Source organism: Hermetia illucens, chromosome 5 (genome assembly GCF_905115235.1).
Source record: "Hermetia illucens chromosome 5, iHerIll2.2.curated.20191125, whole genome shotgun sequence".
Lineage (NCBI taxonomy): Eukaryota > Metazoa > Arthropoda > Insecta > Diptera > Stratiomyidae > Hermetia > Hermetia illucens.
In genome coordinates this window covers 77,935,156-77,950,217 of record NC_051853.1, presented here as the reverse complement: position 1 = coordinate 77,950,217, position 15,062 = coordinate 77,935,156, and the positions used below count along the sequence as shown (strand labels likewise).

The window sequence follows — 15,062 nt, the reverse complement described above, 5'->3', positions numbered from 1 at the left end:
CTTGCATTCACCTCAGCATCACGGATCACTTTCTCGAGGGCCAGGTTAAAGAGGACGCATGATAGCGCATCCCCTTGTCGTAGACCGTTGTTGATGTCGAATGGCCTTGAGAGTGATCCTGCTGCTTTTATCTGGCCTCGCACATTCTTCTATGTACTTACATATATTCATAAAGGAGCGACTTCATTGGAAAAATTTATTTCCAGAGTTGTCATAATCTCGGTAAATGCCAAATTTTATTTAATACTGTCATTAAGCGCCAATCATTTAGGCCCGGACGATCATACCTACTACGCTTGCGGTGGCGACCGGTAGTAGGTTAGTGGGAGAATCCGTGGAGAACTCCTCGCAACATCGAACACGTTCGTAGAATGGTGTATTTCTGCATGGTTCGAACCAGACTCTGCGGATCTCCCGGGACATTAAGGGAAGCTGTGAGGGATTTAAGTAGAATACCTGTAGCTGACAACATTATGGGAATCACAACCATCCGCTCGAGATGACAAATTTGTGTGATTTTCCGACCCAGTGGCTCATAGCTCACCTTCTTCTTCACATATTTCCGTTCAATGTTGTTATTATGGGGGATAGCAACATCAATAATATTCGCGGAGCGACCCGTTTTGTCAACTAACAACAAGTCCGGTTTGTTGTGCGAGATGTGGATCCAGAAACGAGATGGTCCAATGTCTCTAACGCCGAACCACACATTCAGCACTGGTTGTTTTCCACCAGTTCTTTCATTATGAGCTTTTTATGCGTCGTCCTAAATGGCACACATAAATCCCGCCAGCACACAATTCACATTGTTACCGTGGATTGCCTTCGACCTCCATTCAACGATCCCCTCTTGGTCTGACTTCACCCCACTTAGAGGATTGAAAGATCGATCCTTCAAGTTAAGTGGAGTCAACCCACAGTTTGCATTACACACATGAGGTCGATGATGACATTTGCGGGTGGCTTGGGTTCGACACTTGCCTAATCCACATTCCATTCGTATATCTCGGCTAAACATATCTACTATTCGCAATAGATCTCTAAGGTGGTCATCAGTAGCAGCATATAGATCAATGTCATCTACGTACATCAAGTGTGTCAGCACGCACTTAATATGTACGTAGGCTCTTTTTGTATAATTAGTCAAAAAATGATAATAATTAAAATTTTTCAACAGCTGCAATTTTTTTTTTTAATTTTAATTATTTTTACCTGCATTCAGATTCACATTCTTAGAGAATAACTTAGTAATCTTAAATTAAAACCTTTTTGGTTTGAAATAAGCTATACGTTATGGCCAATGCTGCGTAACTTTTGGCTTAAATTATTTCAAATAAATGTAAAAAGCTGTCCGAACTAACTATAAACTAAAACAACATTACAAAAAGTACGTGTAAATAAGCTTTTTAAAGCCAACTAAGGTTGGATTAAGAGCACCTTGGCTAAACTGAGTGTGCCTGGGTATTTACCTAGGTTACTGAACAGTCACTCTTGGCAAGCTTCTCTGGTAGGAAGCAGCATGTGCTCCTGTGGAATATAATGTATGATGAGGACTTGGATTCGCGCAACAGAAGAGGTAACGCTGATTGATTTTGCACACGACCCTCGCGCCGATTGTTGTAGTTGAGAAACACCCGACGGATGTTTAACTTTATGGAAGTGAAACCATTCTTCTTTTTCAATTCAGTCTTTGCCCCGCTCACAAACGGGGTCGGCTGATCTGGATGCAGTCGCGTCAACTTCGATGTTCAGACCAATCTTGGAAAGTGAATTCTCGTTAGATTTAAGTGACCATACCACCGTCTCTCCCGCAATTTTTCCGCGATCGGTCCCAACCCACATCGATCGCGGATATTCCCATATGCATGGGAACAAAAATTCTTCAGAGGATTCTTCTCTCGAACACGGCGAAAAGTTGGCGCTCGTCGATTCATAAGCGAAATACCGTTTTTGTTATTAACACAAAAGGAGTGTTCAATATCCTCTGTTGATATCGGGTTTTGGTAAGTCGATACAGGTCTCCATCCAGAGGGTCCAGTTTATAGCAACGACCTTTGTAATGGACCACTCGCCTAAAAACAGCGGTCACTTTCTTTAGTTCTCGATTCTTGTCAATTCTTGTCAATTTGCAAATTGGCCAGCGTTTGTTCAGCCAGAAACTTGCAGTAGAGGCGTTTTTTACGCGCACAACATCGTCATCCCAGATCCATATCTCGCTCGATGAGCCGCTTACCTCGTTTGTCACCAAACGAGGATTGCATAGGCCGCCTTGTGAACCGTGATTTTAACTTGTTTCCACGATTCATGGACATTCACAAAGATTACTAATCGTGTGCGAGATCAGTTTTCCTTTTTTCTGACGAAATTGCCACGATTTAATGCGCGGCGGGTCTAGCTTGATTCAAAAGGTGCCAACCAACAACCGACGTTTAGGGGCGACGGTGTCATAAGGAACAACTCTGCAGCCAGTGACTCCTCTCTTCACCCAAATTGCGCGCTCCAAACCGTTCTCTCTGATGGCACTTGTTAAAATCTGTCCTTTCACTCACGTGCACATTAAAATCTCCCGTAATAATGATACATGATAGTGCATATGCGGTGAAGAGCTGAACATTGCGATCAGCTGATATAATGGTGAACTTCATCAGTTATAGTCTCACTATCTCGTTGGCATGGTGTTCCGAGCTCGAATAACAACACCACTTACAATATCCTCTGACAATCAGGCGGGAATTAATACTGAAGCCATCCACAACAATGGCCTCCGCAACAACTATAAGGGGGAAATGGATCCCACTACCGCAAGGCAACAGAGATCAACAAATGATCTTCACAATCACCTGAAAAACGTTATCATAAACACGGTCACAAAGAAAAAGTAGGCTGACATTTGTAGAGAACGGACGTGTCTACAAATTGATATTATTAATAAAAATAATTTAAAATTCAAATTAAATTAACTTTTATCAAGAATATAAAAAGATACTTATATTACCTAATTAATAATATATAATTTAAAACTTAATTGAAACTAATTTACTTTTGAGTTGTTATCTAAGTTACTTTTCCTTAAAAAGTTTTGAGAAAAAATTCGTTTTTTTTTGGCTTGGCGGGAATGAGCCGCGAGCCGCCGGCGGGTGGCGGACCAGACCGGCCCCCCACCATAAGGCCTAGGGGCACTCGGATCGGTCGTGGAGTCCGCAACGAGGAGGATCCAGACTTGAAAATAGCCAAAGTGAGAATAGCCAATCTTGAAATAAGAAATGGCGAGCTGGTGAAGCCACTCGAAGATTTGAAAAAGCAAATGACAATGTTGATAAAAAAAAATGGAAAACTTACAGAGCAGCTAATGGCTGGGGAGGCGGGCCCGCCGTCTCCAAAGGTAGCCAGAAAAAAGGTTAAGCTTTCCTCGACTACTTTTGCAGTCATGGAGGAACCGGGCTGCCTTGAGGGCGAACAAGTTCTCGACAGCGAATCTGTCCGTATGGAGGACATAGAGAGCAGTAAAGCAGACGATACGAGAGTCAGCGACAACGGTGGCGATGGAAATGTCCCAGAAGAGGATGCTAACCAGGCAAGTTGCAGTAGTGAAGATGGAAAATTGGGTGAGTTTTTGCTCTATGTTTCCAAAAAATTAAAGAAAAAAAACAAAACTCAAGAAAAAATGTTAAATAATGTTAAAAATAATGCAAGTACGAGTGAAAATTTAAAAAATGGTCCGACTGGGGATACAATTAGCACCCGAAATAAAGAAAAGGGGGAAAGGGTGCCCCCCATTAATGTTTATAAATTAGGTGGTAGAGATTTAGCCACTCTACTTAATAGGAGCGCGGGGCTCTCAAATTTTGTTATTAAAGAGACGGGGGCCGAGAGAGCCCAAGTCAAATGTAATAAAATTGCAGATTACAAAAAAGCACGGGAGGTCCTCGAGCGAGTGAAGGCTCCTCACTTCACCTACACTCCAAAGGAAGAGAAGGTGCAAACCTTCCTTCTGAAGGCTTGGATGCGGAGGAAGAGCCCGATGAGGTGCTCAAAATGCTCCGGGAGACGGGAACTGAGGTCAAGTTCCTCTCAGTGTCACGGTTTAGTACGAGGAGATCCGTTTTGGAAAAGCGAATCCTGCCGCACTTCCTCGTGCAGATAAGCCCGGAGAGCCGGGGAAGCCATCTGATCGGCATCAGGTCGCTTAATTACCAGGCCATTCGTTTTGAGCGCCTGCTAAGGGGCGAAATAGTCCAGTGTCGAAGATGCCAGCGCTATGGTCACTCGGCAGTGAACTGTCAAATGACCTTACGATGTGTAAAGTGCGGGAAAGACCATACCGCAGCTGAATGTTCGCTGACTGAAGCAGATGGCAAGGAAAAAACTTTCTGTGTTAACTGCGGAAGTGGAGGGCATCCGGCTTCGTACCGTGGATGCCCTGCATACCGCAATGTTAAGGTCACAAGGCAGCAGGCACCGAGATCGGCCCAAAGAACGAAGGTGTCAGCGGCGTTGGACAGTACCGTCCCTTCGGCACCAATCGTCTCGGGGATCCCATTTGCAGAAGTAGTTCGACAAGGGGGAGCTAAGAAGCCCCAACAAGATGCAAGTGGCGGGATGAACACTATCCTCAATAAAATACTAACCATGTGTGAAAACATGCAGCATACGCTACACGTACACAATTTCGATCTGGACATTCGACAATACATGCAATAACGAAGGTAACGTCTGATATTTGCTGGCGGATTAACAATGGTGAGTGCGTAGGCGCTTGCCTTATAGACATGGAGAAAGCCTTTGATACCGTCTGGTTGGATGGACTGATTTTCAGGCTCCTGAAGAATGAGTTTCCCAGTCACCTCGTAGCGATGATGTGTAGTATGCTGTATGGCAAGTGCTTTGTCATTACGGACGAAAATCTCACTACTAACAGAGAATTTCATGTTCTGAATGGATTACAGCAAGGGACAGTGACTGCGCCTAGACTTTTTGCGGTATTTGCCGGCGAATTGCTCAATTCTTTCGATTTTAATAAATCTCCTAAAAGGTCGTTGGTAGCCTTTGCTGACGATCTGATAGCCTACATGGCGCACAAGAAGGTAACTCAGGTGCAAGTTGAACTTCAGAAGATGTTCAATGATATTAAGTTCTTCACGAACAGTGGGCGGATGAAAATGAATGCGCAAAAGTGTGAATCGATTCTGTTTCGAAATTCCTTGGCGTATGCCAGTAGGAACTTAAAAAGGAATTGGAGAGATTTCCACATTGTCGCGAACGAGGATAGTTCTGAGCACATTCCTCATAAGAAGTGCATTAGATACCTGGGTGTGCGTCTTGACGAGCGTCTCCAATTTAACGAGCACGTTAAAGTCGCGCTAGAGAGCGCTCGCAAGGCATTCATGTCTCTCCGAAGACTCTTTTATGCTCCACATCTTAGCCGGAAGTTTAAGATTATTTGCTATCTTACTTTGGTTAGACCGGTGCTCACCTACGGGTGTGCTATCTGGTTTAATTTGAGTGTTAGCCAAATGGAGAAAATAAGGATCTTTGAAAGGAAATGTCTGCGTGCTTGCACGGGGCTTAATAGGACTGCTTCATCAAACTATGAGCACTATGTAACTAATGAAGTGATGTATGCAGCTGCTGCAGTGCCAAGAATCGACACAGTTATCGTCAGATTGATTCGGAATCATATAGTGCGATCTGCTTCGCATGGTGAGAACCCTTGGGTTTCGCAGCCATTCTACCCAAATGATGGGTATTTCGAGAAAACTCTCACGACAGGCTTCATTCCTCCCGAAGCGTTCGTGTATCTTGACAGGAGTGGTCTAATTCTTGATTCTGCCGGTGATCCGGTTATGTATCATATACATAGACGGGCCACGGACAAAAGGATAGAATACCCCCCGAATTTGACAGTGGGGGCTCCGGGATTCGACTGGAGATACTCCAGAGCGAGAGCAATTGATATTAAGCGGGATGAAAAAGAGAAATCTTGGTACTGGTGGCTGCGGGATGCCGGTTAGCAGTGGCCGTGCTCAGTTCTGCCATTTGTTTCTTGGTGGGGCTTTGTAAATATGTACATATTGAACGGGTGCTGATTTTGTCTCCAGCTGTAACTTATAAATACATACGTATTGTAAAAAAAAAGAAAAAATGTGTAATATAAAATATATAATTATGATAGTTTTAAGAACAATAATTTAAGTTAAAAGTATTTTTTGAAGCGATCAAATATTTATTATTACTTTTATATTTCTTTATTTGCCACTAAGGCCAAGTGAATTCTGTCGGGTTTTTGACCATTTCCCGACAACTTATTGTAAAATTAGATTTTTATTTCTTATCTCTCTGTCTGTAAATTGTTATTCGAAAACTTTGAGAGCCCACAGTGGCCATTAGAATTAAGTTATTTTTGTTATTTTAAAGGATTGTTTTTTATTGTTCATTTTTCCAATCTATATACTATTGTTACCTATTTCTTAAAAATAAAAATGATTTTTTAAAAACACGGTCACAAACATACTTGGCCCCAGCCGCGAAAAGTGTCGGAATAGCTGGTTGGACAATGAATGTAAGCTAGCAACGGAACGGAAGAATGCCGCATACGGAGTACAATTGCATTCTCAAAGGACACGGGTACGCGCGGGGACTTATCACGAACTCCGGCGAGCGGAGAAGCGACTTCATAGACGGAAAAAGGAAGCCTGGGAGGACCAGCAGGTCTGTGAACTCGAAAAGTACAGAAAGCAACCGCATCAGGCGCGTAAGTTTTACCAACAAGTCAGCAGGATGAAGCATTATACACTTTGATGCTCATCCTGTTAAGACAAACAGGGAAATCTGATTCCCGACAGAATGGGCATATTGGAGGGTTGGGTTGAGTGCTTTGATGAACTGCTAAACAACCAGAACATCGGCGTGCTGGAGGTTCTGCCAAATGAAAACGACGGACAAATACTGCCATCACCAAGGATCGAAGAAACAGTCCGTGTAATTCGTCCGTTTAAAAATTATTAGCGACAAGGAGCCGATGAAAATACAGCTGCGAATTGGTTAAATATGGAGGCAAGCAATTACACTAAGCGGTTCGTCAACTTAGGATCAAGGTGTGGCAGTGCCTGAGAACTGACAAAGAGGCATTATGTGCCCCATATATAAAATAGGAGATATCACACAGTGCAGCAATTATAGAAGTATCACGTTGCTGAGTACCTATATAAAGTAAGATATTCTCCGCTCAGGTCAGATTTTTTATCTGCGGCAAGCGATGGAAAAACTGTTGGAAAATGGGCAGCAGTTGCACAATCTTTTCATCTACTTTAAAGCCGCCTATGATCGCAAAGCAAGGGTAAACCTGTAAACGGCTATAAGAGATCGGTATCCCGACGAAATTGATAAGACTGACTACGCTAATCCTAACCAATGTGCGAGGCCAGTTAAAAGCAGGAGAATCACTCTCGATACCATTCGACATCAACAATGATCTAAGACAAGGGGATGCCCTATCATGCGTCCTCTTAAGCCTGGCCCTCGAGAAAGTGTTCCGTGATGCTAAGGTAAATGCAAGAGGTACGATCGTCTTTAAGTCCACCCAACTACTGGCTTATGCTGACGATATCGACATTATGGGAGAACGACGCGAGACGTACAAACTGCCTTCATCCAGATCGACCAGGCGACGCGAGATCTTGGTCTGCACATCAATGAAGGCAAAACAAATATATATGGTGGCAACGTCAGAACCAAAAACCAACCAACCGACAACTGAACGGGCTGAACGGGAAGAATAAAGATTGGAGACTACAACTTTGAGACCGTTGAAAATTTCTCTTAAGTTGGGTCGAAAAGCACAACCGATAAAAGCTACGATAATGAAATCCACGTGCGGTTGTTGGTTGGTTATGTATTCCTCGGAGACTTGAGTTCTTAGCAAGAAGAATTGCGAACTCTTGGCCGCGTTCGAAAGAAGAATCCTCCGAAGAAGTTTTGGCCCCCAACATGAGGATGGACGATTCCGTAGTCTGCATAACGACGAAATCTATGAGTGATACCATGGCTGTCAGGTTGTTGATAAAATCCGGCTCATTAGGTTACAGTGGGCAGGTCACTCAATCCGTACGGATGAGGATGATCCAGCCCGAAAAGTCTGGAATTGCTTACTAAGGTAGTCCTAGACTGGATACCGGATGTTGTAACGTGGATGATGATGATGATGTGTATTTGAGGGGATATCGAAACGGGAAGTATTTTGAGGGCTAGATCTAATATACGCCCATTACGTTGATTTTTTTTTTCAGATTTTGGGTATTTTCTGAAACGCATTTTGCAAGTGTATGTCAAAACTTTCAGAAAGTACTAATCGAGACCGCTCCTTTGATACCCCACATAACTATAATCAGTGAAAAAATTTACTTCCCCCGCTTGCACGTATGAGAATTCTCGTGGGATTTCATAGTTCCCATATGTCCACCAAATTTGGTTTGAATCGGTGTGTTTCCGGACAGATTTCTAAAATATGGAGATATGCTGTAACTTTATTTGAGCGGATATGGAAATGGCAAAATACATCCATAGATAAAATAAAACTATGTAGCTTCTCCTTCTACAACACAAAACCTTATTAAAATCGGTTTACTGTCTGTCTGTCCGTCACACGCATTTTTCTCGGAGATGGTTATAGCGATTGACACCAAATTTGGTAGAAAGGTGGGAACTGTGAACGCTCACGCATATAGTGAATTACATCCTTTTACCTCCAATTTAAGGGGGGGTCCCCATACATGCAAAAGGAGGGTGTAAAATTTTTTTTCATCAAATTTAGTCATGTGGGGTATCAAATTAAGCGTCTCGATTAGTACTTTTCAAAGCCGGTCTTAGTTTTGGCTTTCGTTGGAAGGGTGGGGAGCGCGGGGGGTTGAAAGTGATCACTTCTTTAAGGGGGCCATTCCCAGAAACTACCCAACCGAAAAATCTGAAAAAAAAACAGGAGGCTGCCACTATATGGTGCCTGGGCTCCGAAAGACCTTCCATGCCGATATCTGTTTAAATAAAGTTAATAATAGTATATTACTACAATTTTTTTTAATTGGTTGGAAACCCCCGTTAAGTTCATCCTAGTACCAATTGCAGTGATATAGGCTATAATATAGAGCATGATCTTTCCAAGTTTGGTGGAAATCGCACTATTACTAACAAAGTTATAATACCTCAAATTTGTTGCTTCTTTGAAAATTGAAAACTATGAATGTCAATATCACCCGAAAGTGGATACTCTCACATAATATATGGATTTTATTTTAGTGATAAGAAAAAGGCTATTCAAATATTTAAGAAAACATTAACTTGCTTTTAGTGAAAATAACTAAAAAGCCAACCCCAAACTCCCTAAAACTGAACTCGACAATTGTGTTTACATTACCAAATTGTGTTTTTCCCGTTCATTAATTTGCTTAAGGAACAAAATATTCAAAATGCTCTATAGGTCTAGATTACCTTCACATATATAAATAAAACAGATATCATATGTTTTTGCAAATTGTAAAAGCTTTAATATTTATTTCAGTTAAAAAAATAGTTAAGTTCATTCCTTCAAATCATTCACAAATCACAGAAAATATATCGTTTTCTACCATCCACTTGAATGTCATCGTCCTGAAGACCATCGGCTTATTATAATTTGTAGATAGGTATTTCGAGAGCTACTTACTCTCTTCCTCAGTACTTTAGATTTCATGTGGATGCATCGTTCATTTGATACCCCACGGCCATATTTAGTGAACAAAATGTTGCACCCCCTTTCGTATATATGGGGAGCCCCCTTAAACTCGACAGAAAATTGAGTCACTTATATCTCTTGATATGTAACCGAGTTTTTAAAAAGGGGTTATCCGGTCACAATTCATAGAAAACAGAAAACACTGACGTGGAGAATCACCCTTCATGCAGTTTGGAGCAAAAATAGCTGAGCTTTCCGAGTCCATCAAGGACAACCACTGCACACAGTAGTAATTCCAAAAAACGGAGCTAAAAGTGTAGACAGGAGGCAGCCTGAGCCCTTAGCGCAATCGTCGGTAATCGAAGCGAAACCTAGGATAATCGAAAATGGTGGATGGACCAAAGTCACTCACAAAAAGACGAAGAAGAAATCGAAGGTGCGAATTGTTATCTCCAGCAAGGAGAATCTCTCGTTCGCAGAGATACTGAAAAAAGTCAAAGCTGACTCTGACCGAAAAAGATCTAGGCGAAAATGTTAGCGAAATCCGAAGGACCCAAGACGACGATCTCATGTTTGAGCTGAAAAAATCCAGTTTGGGCAAAACTTATGGTTTTCGTAACGAAGTTAATAACTCAGTTGGAGAGAATGTCGCGGCACGGGCCCAAAAACATGAGATCTATCTACAGTGCAAGGATTTCGACGAAGTAACATCCAGTGGAGAAATTTGCACTACATTGAAAAAGCAATTTCAGTTGGATGAACTGGAAGTTTGAGGAAAGCCAACAGTAGTACTCAAAAGGCCACAATGAGACTACCAGGTTCATTCAAATAAAAATCAATTATTGCAAGGTCGCTTAAGATTTATTTGAGCAGACCACCCACGAGTTTGAGACGGATGTTGCCGTTGTAAGTGAACTATACAGGAACGGTTACGAGGCGTATGAGTCACAGATTCGACTGATAGGCCTGCGGAAGGCAGTCTATACAATAAACCATGAGTCTGTTGGCTAGTGGCATTGTGTTGGCAAAAATAAGCGGGGTGTACGTATATGTTCTACCCCGTCTGACCTTGTCTGAGTTTATGCACGTGACATGATCATTATATTCTATCTATTAGAATTTTTTGCCCAGTTAGATAGTGTTCTAACCAACGAAGGTAATCTCAGTACCTTTAGGCAGGGAGAATCTGCTTAAACCGTGGACCTGACTTCTGTTAACCTGGCACTGACGCGTTATATGAGCTGGCGCGTCAGCGAGGACTACACCCACAGCAAACATCAAGTGGTCACCTTTGAATTAAGGAAACAGCCAAACGGTAGGCAAACAACATACCTAAAGCCGAGAGGAACTTCAGGCAGATCCGCAAAAGCACTCGATGAATAGACCTTCATAGAGGTGTGGCTGGACCAACCTACTAATTCTGGCAGCCCACGGAAAAGCTCTCTATGTCACTCAATTCATCTCTAAAGCATGTGACGCGTCCATGCCGAGGAGCTGCACATTCCCCAGTAGAAGACCCAACTACTGAACTGGCCGGCCTTCGATTAGTCTGGCACTGAGTCAGAAGAACCGCCCACTCGTTGAGGAAAAGACAGAAGCGGTCCTTATCACCAAGCGCAGGAAGATAAATTTCGCTCACACTAGAATTGGGGGTCATAACATCACTTCCAAGTCGGCCATCAAATACTTGGGAGTGATGGTAGATGCAAAGTTCAGTTTTAAGCAGCACGTTCTGGCTAGAATTATACCGAACGTATGAGGTCCGTGGCATACTTGGAGGCTGTATGCAGTCTCAATTTGGAAATCAGCGCTGCATATCTTATCTAGCGCAAATAAACTGAGTGTAGTTTACAGAAGAACAGCCCTAAAGGTGTGTGCTGCCTTTTGCATCGTCTCAGATAATGCGGCGTTTGTCATCTCAGGAATGGTGCCGATTGGCACTGATGAGATGACGAGCATATGTAATATCAAGTCCATCTCTTCTTTATCGGAGGCGAAAAGAAGTGATATATAATTAGATGGCAACATCGATAGGTCCACTCGAACAAGGTTTGTGGGACACACATGTTGATCCCTAACATCAGGGAATGGCGGGAGAGAAAACATAGGGAGATCAATTATAATCTCTTAGAGCTTAGAGAGAACTCTCCTTTAAATGCGATAACCGGAAAATTATGTTCGGAGAATGGTAATTCACCCGCGATTGGGATGCGATCAGCTCCATGATCGCAACGACCGAAAGTAAACGGCGAAAAGCGGAAGAGTTGAGGAAGGCGCGGTTGCGGGTAGACGGAAGGAGTCCTAGCTAAATGAGCCTAATTGGTGGCTCTACAAAGTAGACGGGGAGTCAAGGGTCTTTTTAGTAGGTAAGGTAGTAGTAAGATCCCACGCACTGGCTGTCCAGGTTAGTGTCTTTTGAAAATTTACACCTCTTCAAGACGGATGGACAGATGAGCAGATAAACATTGAATTGATTTTAATAACGTTTTGTTTGACACAAAAGCTTCAAAGAAATACTAGAGGCCATCTTGTTAGTTTTATGTGGGTCCTTAATGCTTATATCACGTTTATTTGACTATAGATAGTATACCCCACTCCATATGAATAGCGTGTATTGTTCCAGAGTTCGTAGTCTGGGAAAATGATAAATTTTGGAATTGTCTAAAGAGGTCGATTAGCGATTAAAATGAATGAACGACACCTGTTTCTGTTGATTCATTACTGAATCCGGCTAGGGTATCAATCATCGCAGAAACACTTACTGGAACATTTACCTTATTTGTATATTATAGATGTCACCTTCATGGTGTAAATGCTCCCCTCATCGAAAGATCATGTTGCTTTTTGGGAAAACATATTTTTCATGCAGAAAATTACATTTATGCATTTAGATAAATGAGTTACATATTTATGAAATGGGGTTATATTTCGAGATGTTGTACGCAGTTGCTACTGTCTAACAAGTTGATTAAATAGAAAAATGAAACAGGCTATGTTGGTTGGCTTTTATTTTTGGCCCAGATACTGCATTCCAGAGCTAGGCGAACTAAAGTTTTTCAAGAATGGAAGAGTAATTTATTCCCGAAGGAATTGCGACATTACCTAACTAAGTATACTCCCCTTGTTTTTCTTCCAGTTTGGATCAAAGTTGAAGTTAAACTTTATTTGTCAGCGACAAAGCACATATCCTTTTCGGTATTTATGAGATGGAAGTCTTCCTTTTCGTTATTTATGCGAAGGAAGTCATCTTTTTCGGTATTTATGAGAAGGAAGTCACTTTTTGTTCAATGGGAAACTTCCATCCGGCGGTTTTATGAAAAACATGAAGTAGCAGTAGCTTTACTCTAAACTTGGGTTGGTTATTTCATATGCATTATTATTTTTGCGGAAGATATCATAAACATACTTCCAGGTTATTTTAAACCGAACATTTATATTTTCTACAACACGCTTCAATGAAAAATGCTCCTAAACTTCCGCCCACAGCTGCTATATGCTGTGCTTTCATGGCATTTTTATGAAACGTGTCTCCTGTATTCACCGTGGCTCTAGAAGTTGATTTGAAAAAAAGTGCTCGAAATCCATTAAGAAAATAACATATAATGTACTGTACTTTTTTTCTTTCCAGGGGTAGCCCACACCACAACGGAGCTAAATTCTTCCTCAGATACCATTGACGTGAACCAGGTAAGGTCATCAATTAAATGGGGTTAATGTCAGCTAACCCGACTCATTCGAGCACATGTAGCTGCTAAGGGTATTACGTATCGAGTTCCAAAGGCAGCTGGAACATCCCATCCCGAACGAGCACTCTGAAAAGGCAGAATGGCTCGCTACTGCTCCAACATGTGTTTTAACATGTGCCTCCTTTTTATAGATACCCTTATTTGTGCTTTCGGGCTGAGCGAGTTGTGAATTGGGCAATCGAGTTTTCCTAATTACCTGAAAGCACATCAATTATTGACAGCGCTCAAGGACAGAGAAATTTCGTTATTGAATATGTTGAATTTGTTATTAATTTTATTATCTGAATTAAAGGGCAAGTTGTATTGGAACCCGTATGAACTTATGGGAAAGTTATTTTTGCATCCATGAGCCTTGAAACACCTATCACAGCTTTGTCATCGGGAGCTATTAAAAAAGAATTACTATTTAATGCACAAATTGCTCCTATGACAAAACTAAATGAACAATGGAGATGGACACTTTCTTTGGCGCCCAATGTGGGTAATTATGAACAAAACATTTCACGTATCTACGCTCGCATCCCCGCCCACATACTATTACAAAACACGTTGGAGTATACTAAAAGGGAGATACCGTATACACCATCCATTATATTACTCAACTCAAATAAATAATGTTTTTTTTTCAATTTTGATAAAGTGAAAGGTAGTGTGGCTCTCAAATCCCCATGCCTATCCTTGATTATTTTTAGCCATTTCCAAGCGTTAACCACGGTGTCCGCAGCCAAACCTTAGGGGGATATCATAAAATAATGAAATCATGGAGGAAGTTTTCCCATGAAAAACAAATACAATTCTCTTTATTCGAGGCTGTGCGGGTTATTTAAAGGTGAAGGAAAGGTTTAGAGTTGAAAGTTGAAGAATTTAAAAGATATATCGTAATGGCGTAAACTGTGCTGCCGTCTTTCAACCAGATAAAACGTTGGAAGGAATTTTGTGAGTAGCGACCGTAACCCGACATAAATGTTATCGGCAGTCGAAAACCAATTGAATTTTGACCAATTCTGGGAAGTTGTGCCATCAATGGCGAGACATTAAGGGTTGTGGGCATCCACGAAAATTCTGTCATAAACATATCTGAGCAAGGTATTGTCAGAACCAATTCTTTTGTTTGTTTTTCCAGATTCGGAGTTATTTAAGGATGATTTGGTGAGAAGGAAAGCAGATGCCATCTAAATAATCCAAGTGTTTTATGTCATCGTTCATTAAATTTCTCGGTATCCTCTAGACAAATAAGCATAAGTTTGTCACCTTTCATGAGAAGAAATGATATCAGTGGCACAATACTACCCTCAGCAGACACCACTTTCGTATTCCTCCTACACAAAGCTCTCCGAAACTTTCTGAAAATTTGCAAAAAGTGAACAAAGGTGTTCGACAGCGTGATGATTAAAGGGGTAGAATGCTAGCCACTTGATCCCGTTGCCCTGGGTTGGAATCTCAGTCGCCATGCATACTTTGGTTCGTCTTGAATTTTTCGTGCTAGCGTGAGATTATCACTCGCACAGCATTAAGTGTGACGATAATGGAACTGAAGCACAATCTCATTGAAAGTAGGGTAGAGAGATTCAAATAATAACAGCAGAAAGACTGTGTGGATACCCCATTTTCCA

At 41.7% G+C, this 15,062-nt stretch overlaps 1 protein-coding gene across 5 annotated transcripts in view; it reads left to right on the top strand.

The window, feature by feature from the left end:
- LOC119657361 (otoferlin-like) overlaps positions 1-15,062 on the top strand; it is a 375,508-nt gene that overhangs the window by 233,842 nt on the left and 126,604 nt on the right. For all 5 annotated transcript variants that reach the window (XM_038064236.1, XM_038064235.1, XM_038064234.1 and 2 more), the window contains one exon: positions 13,332-13,390. In XM_038064236.1, coding sequence (XP_037920164.1) covers positions 13,332-13,390 — 59 coding nt within the window. The remainder of the gene's footprint in view (positions 1-13,331; positions 13,391-15,062) is intronic.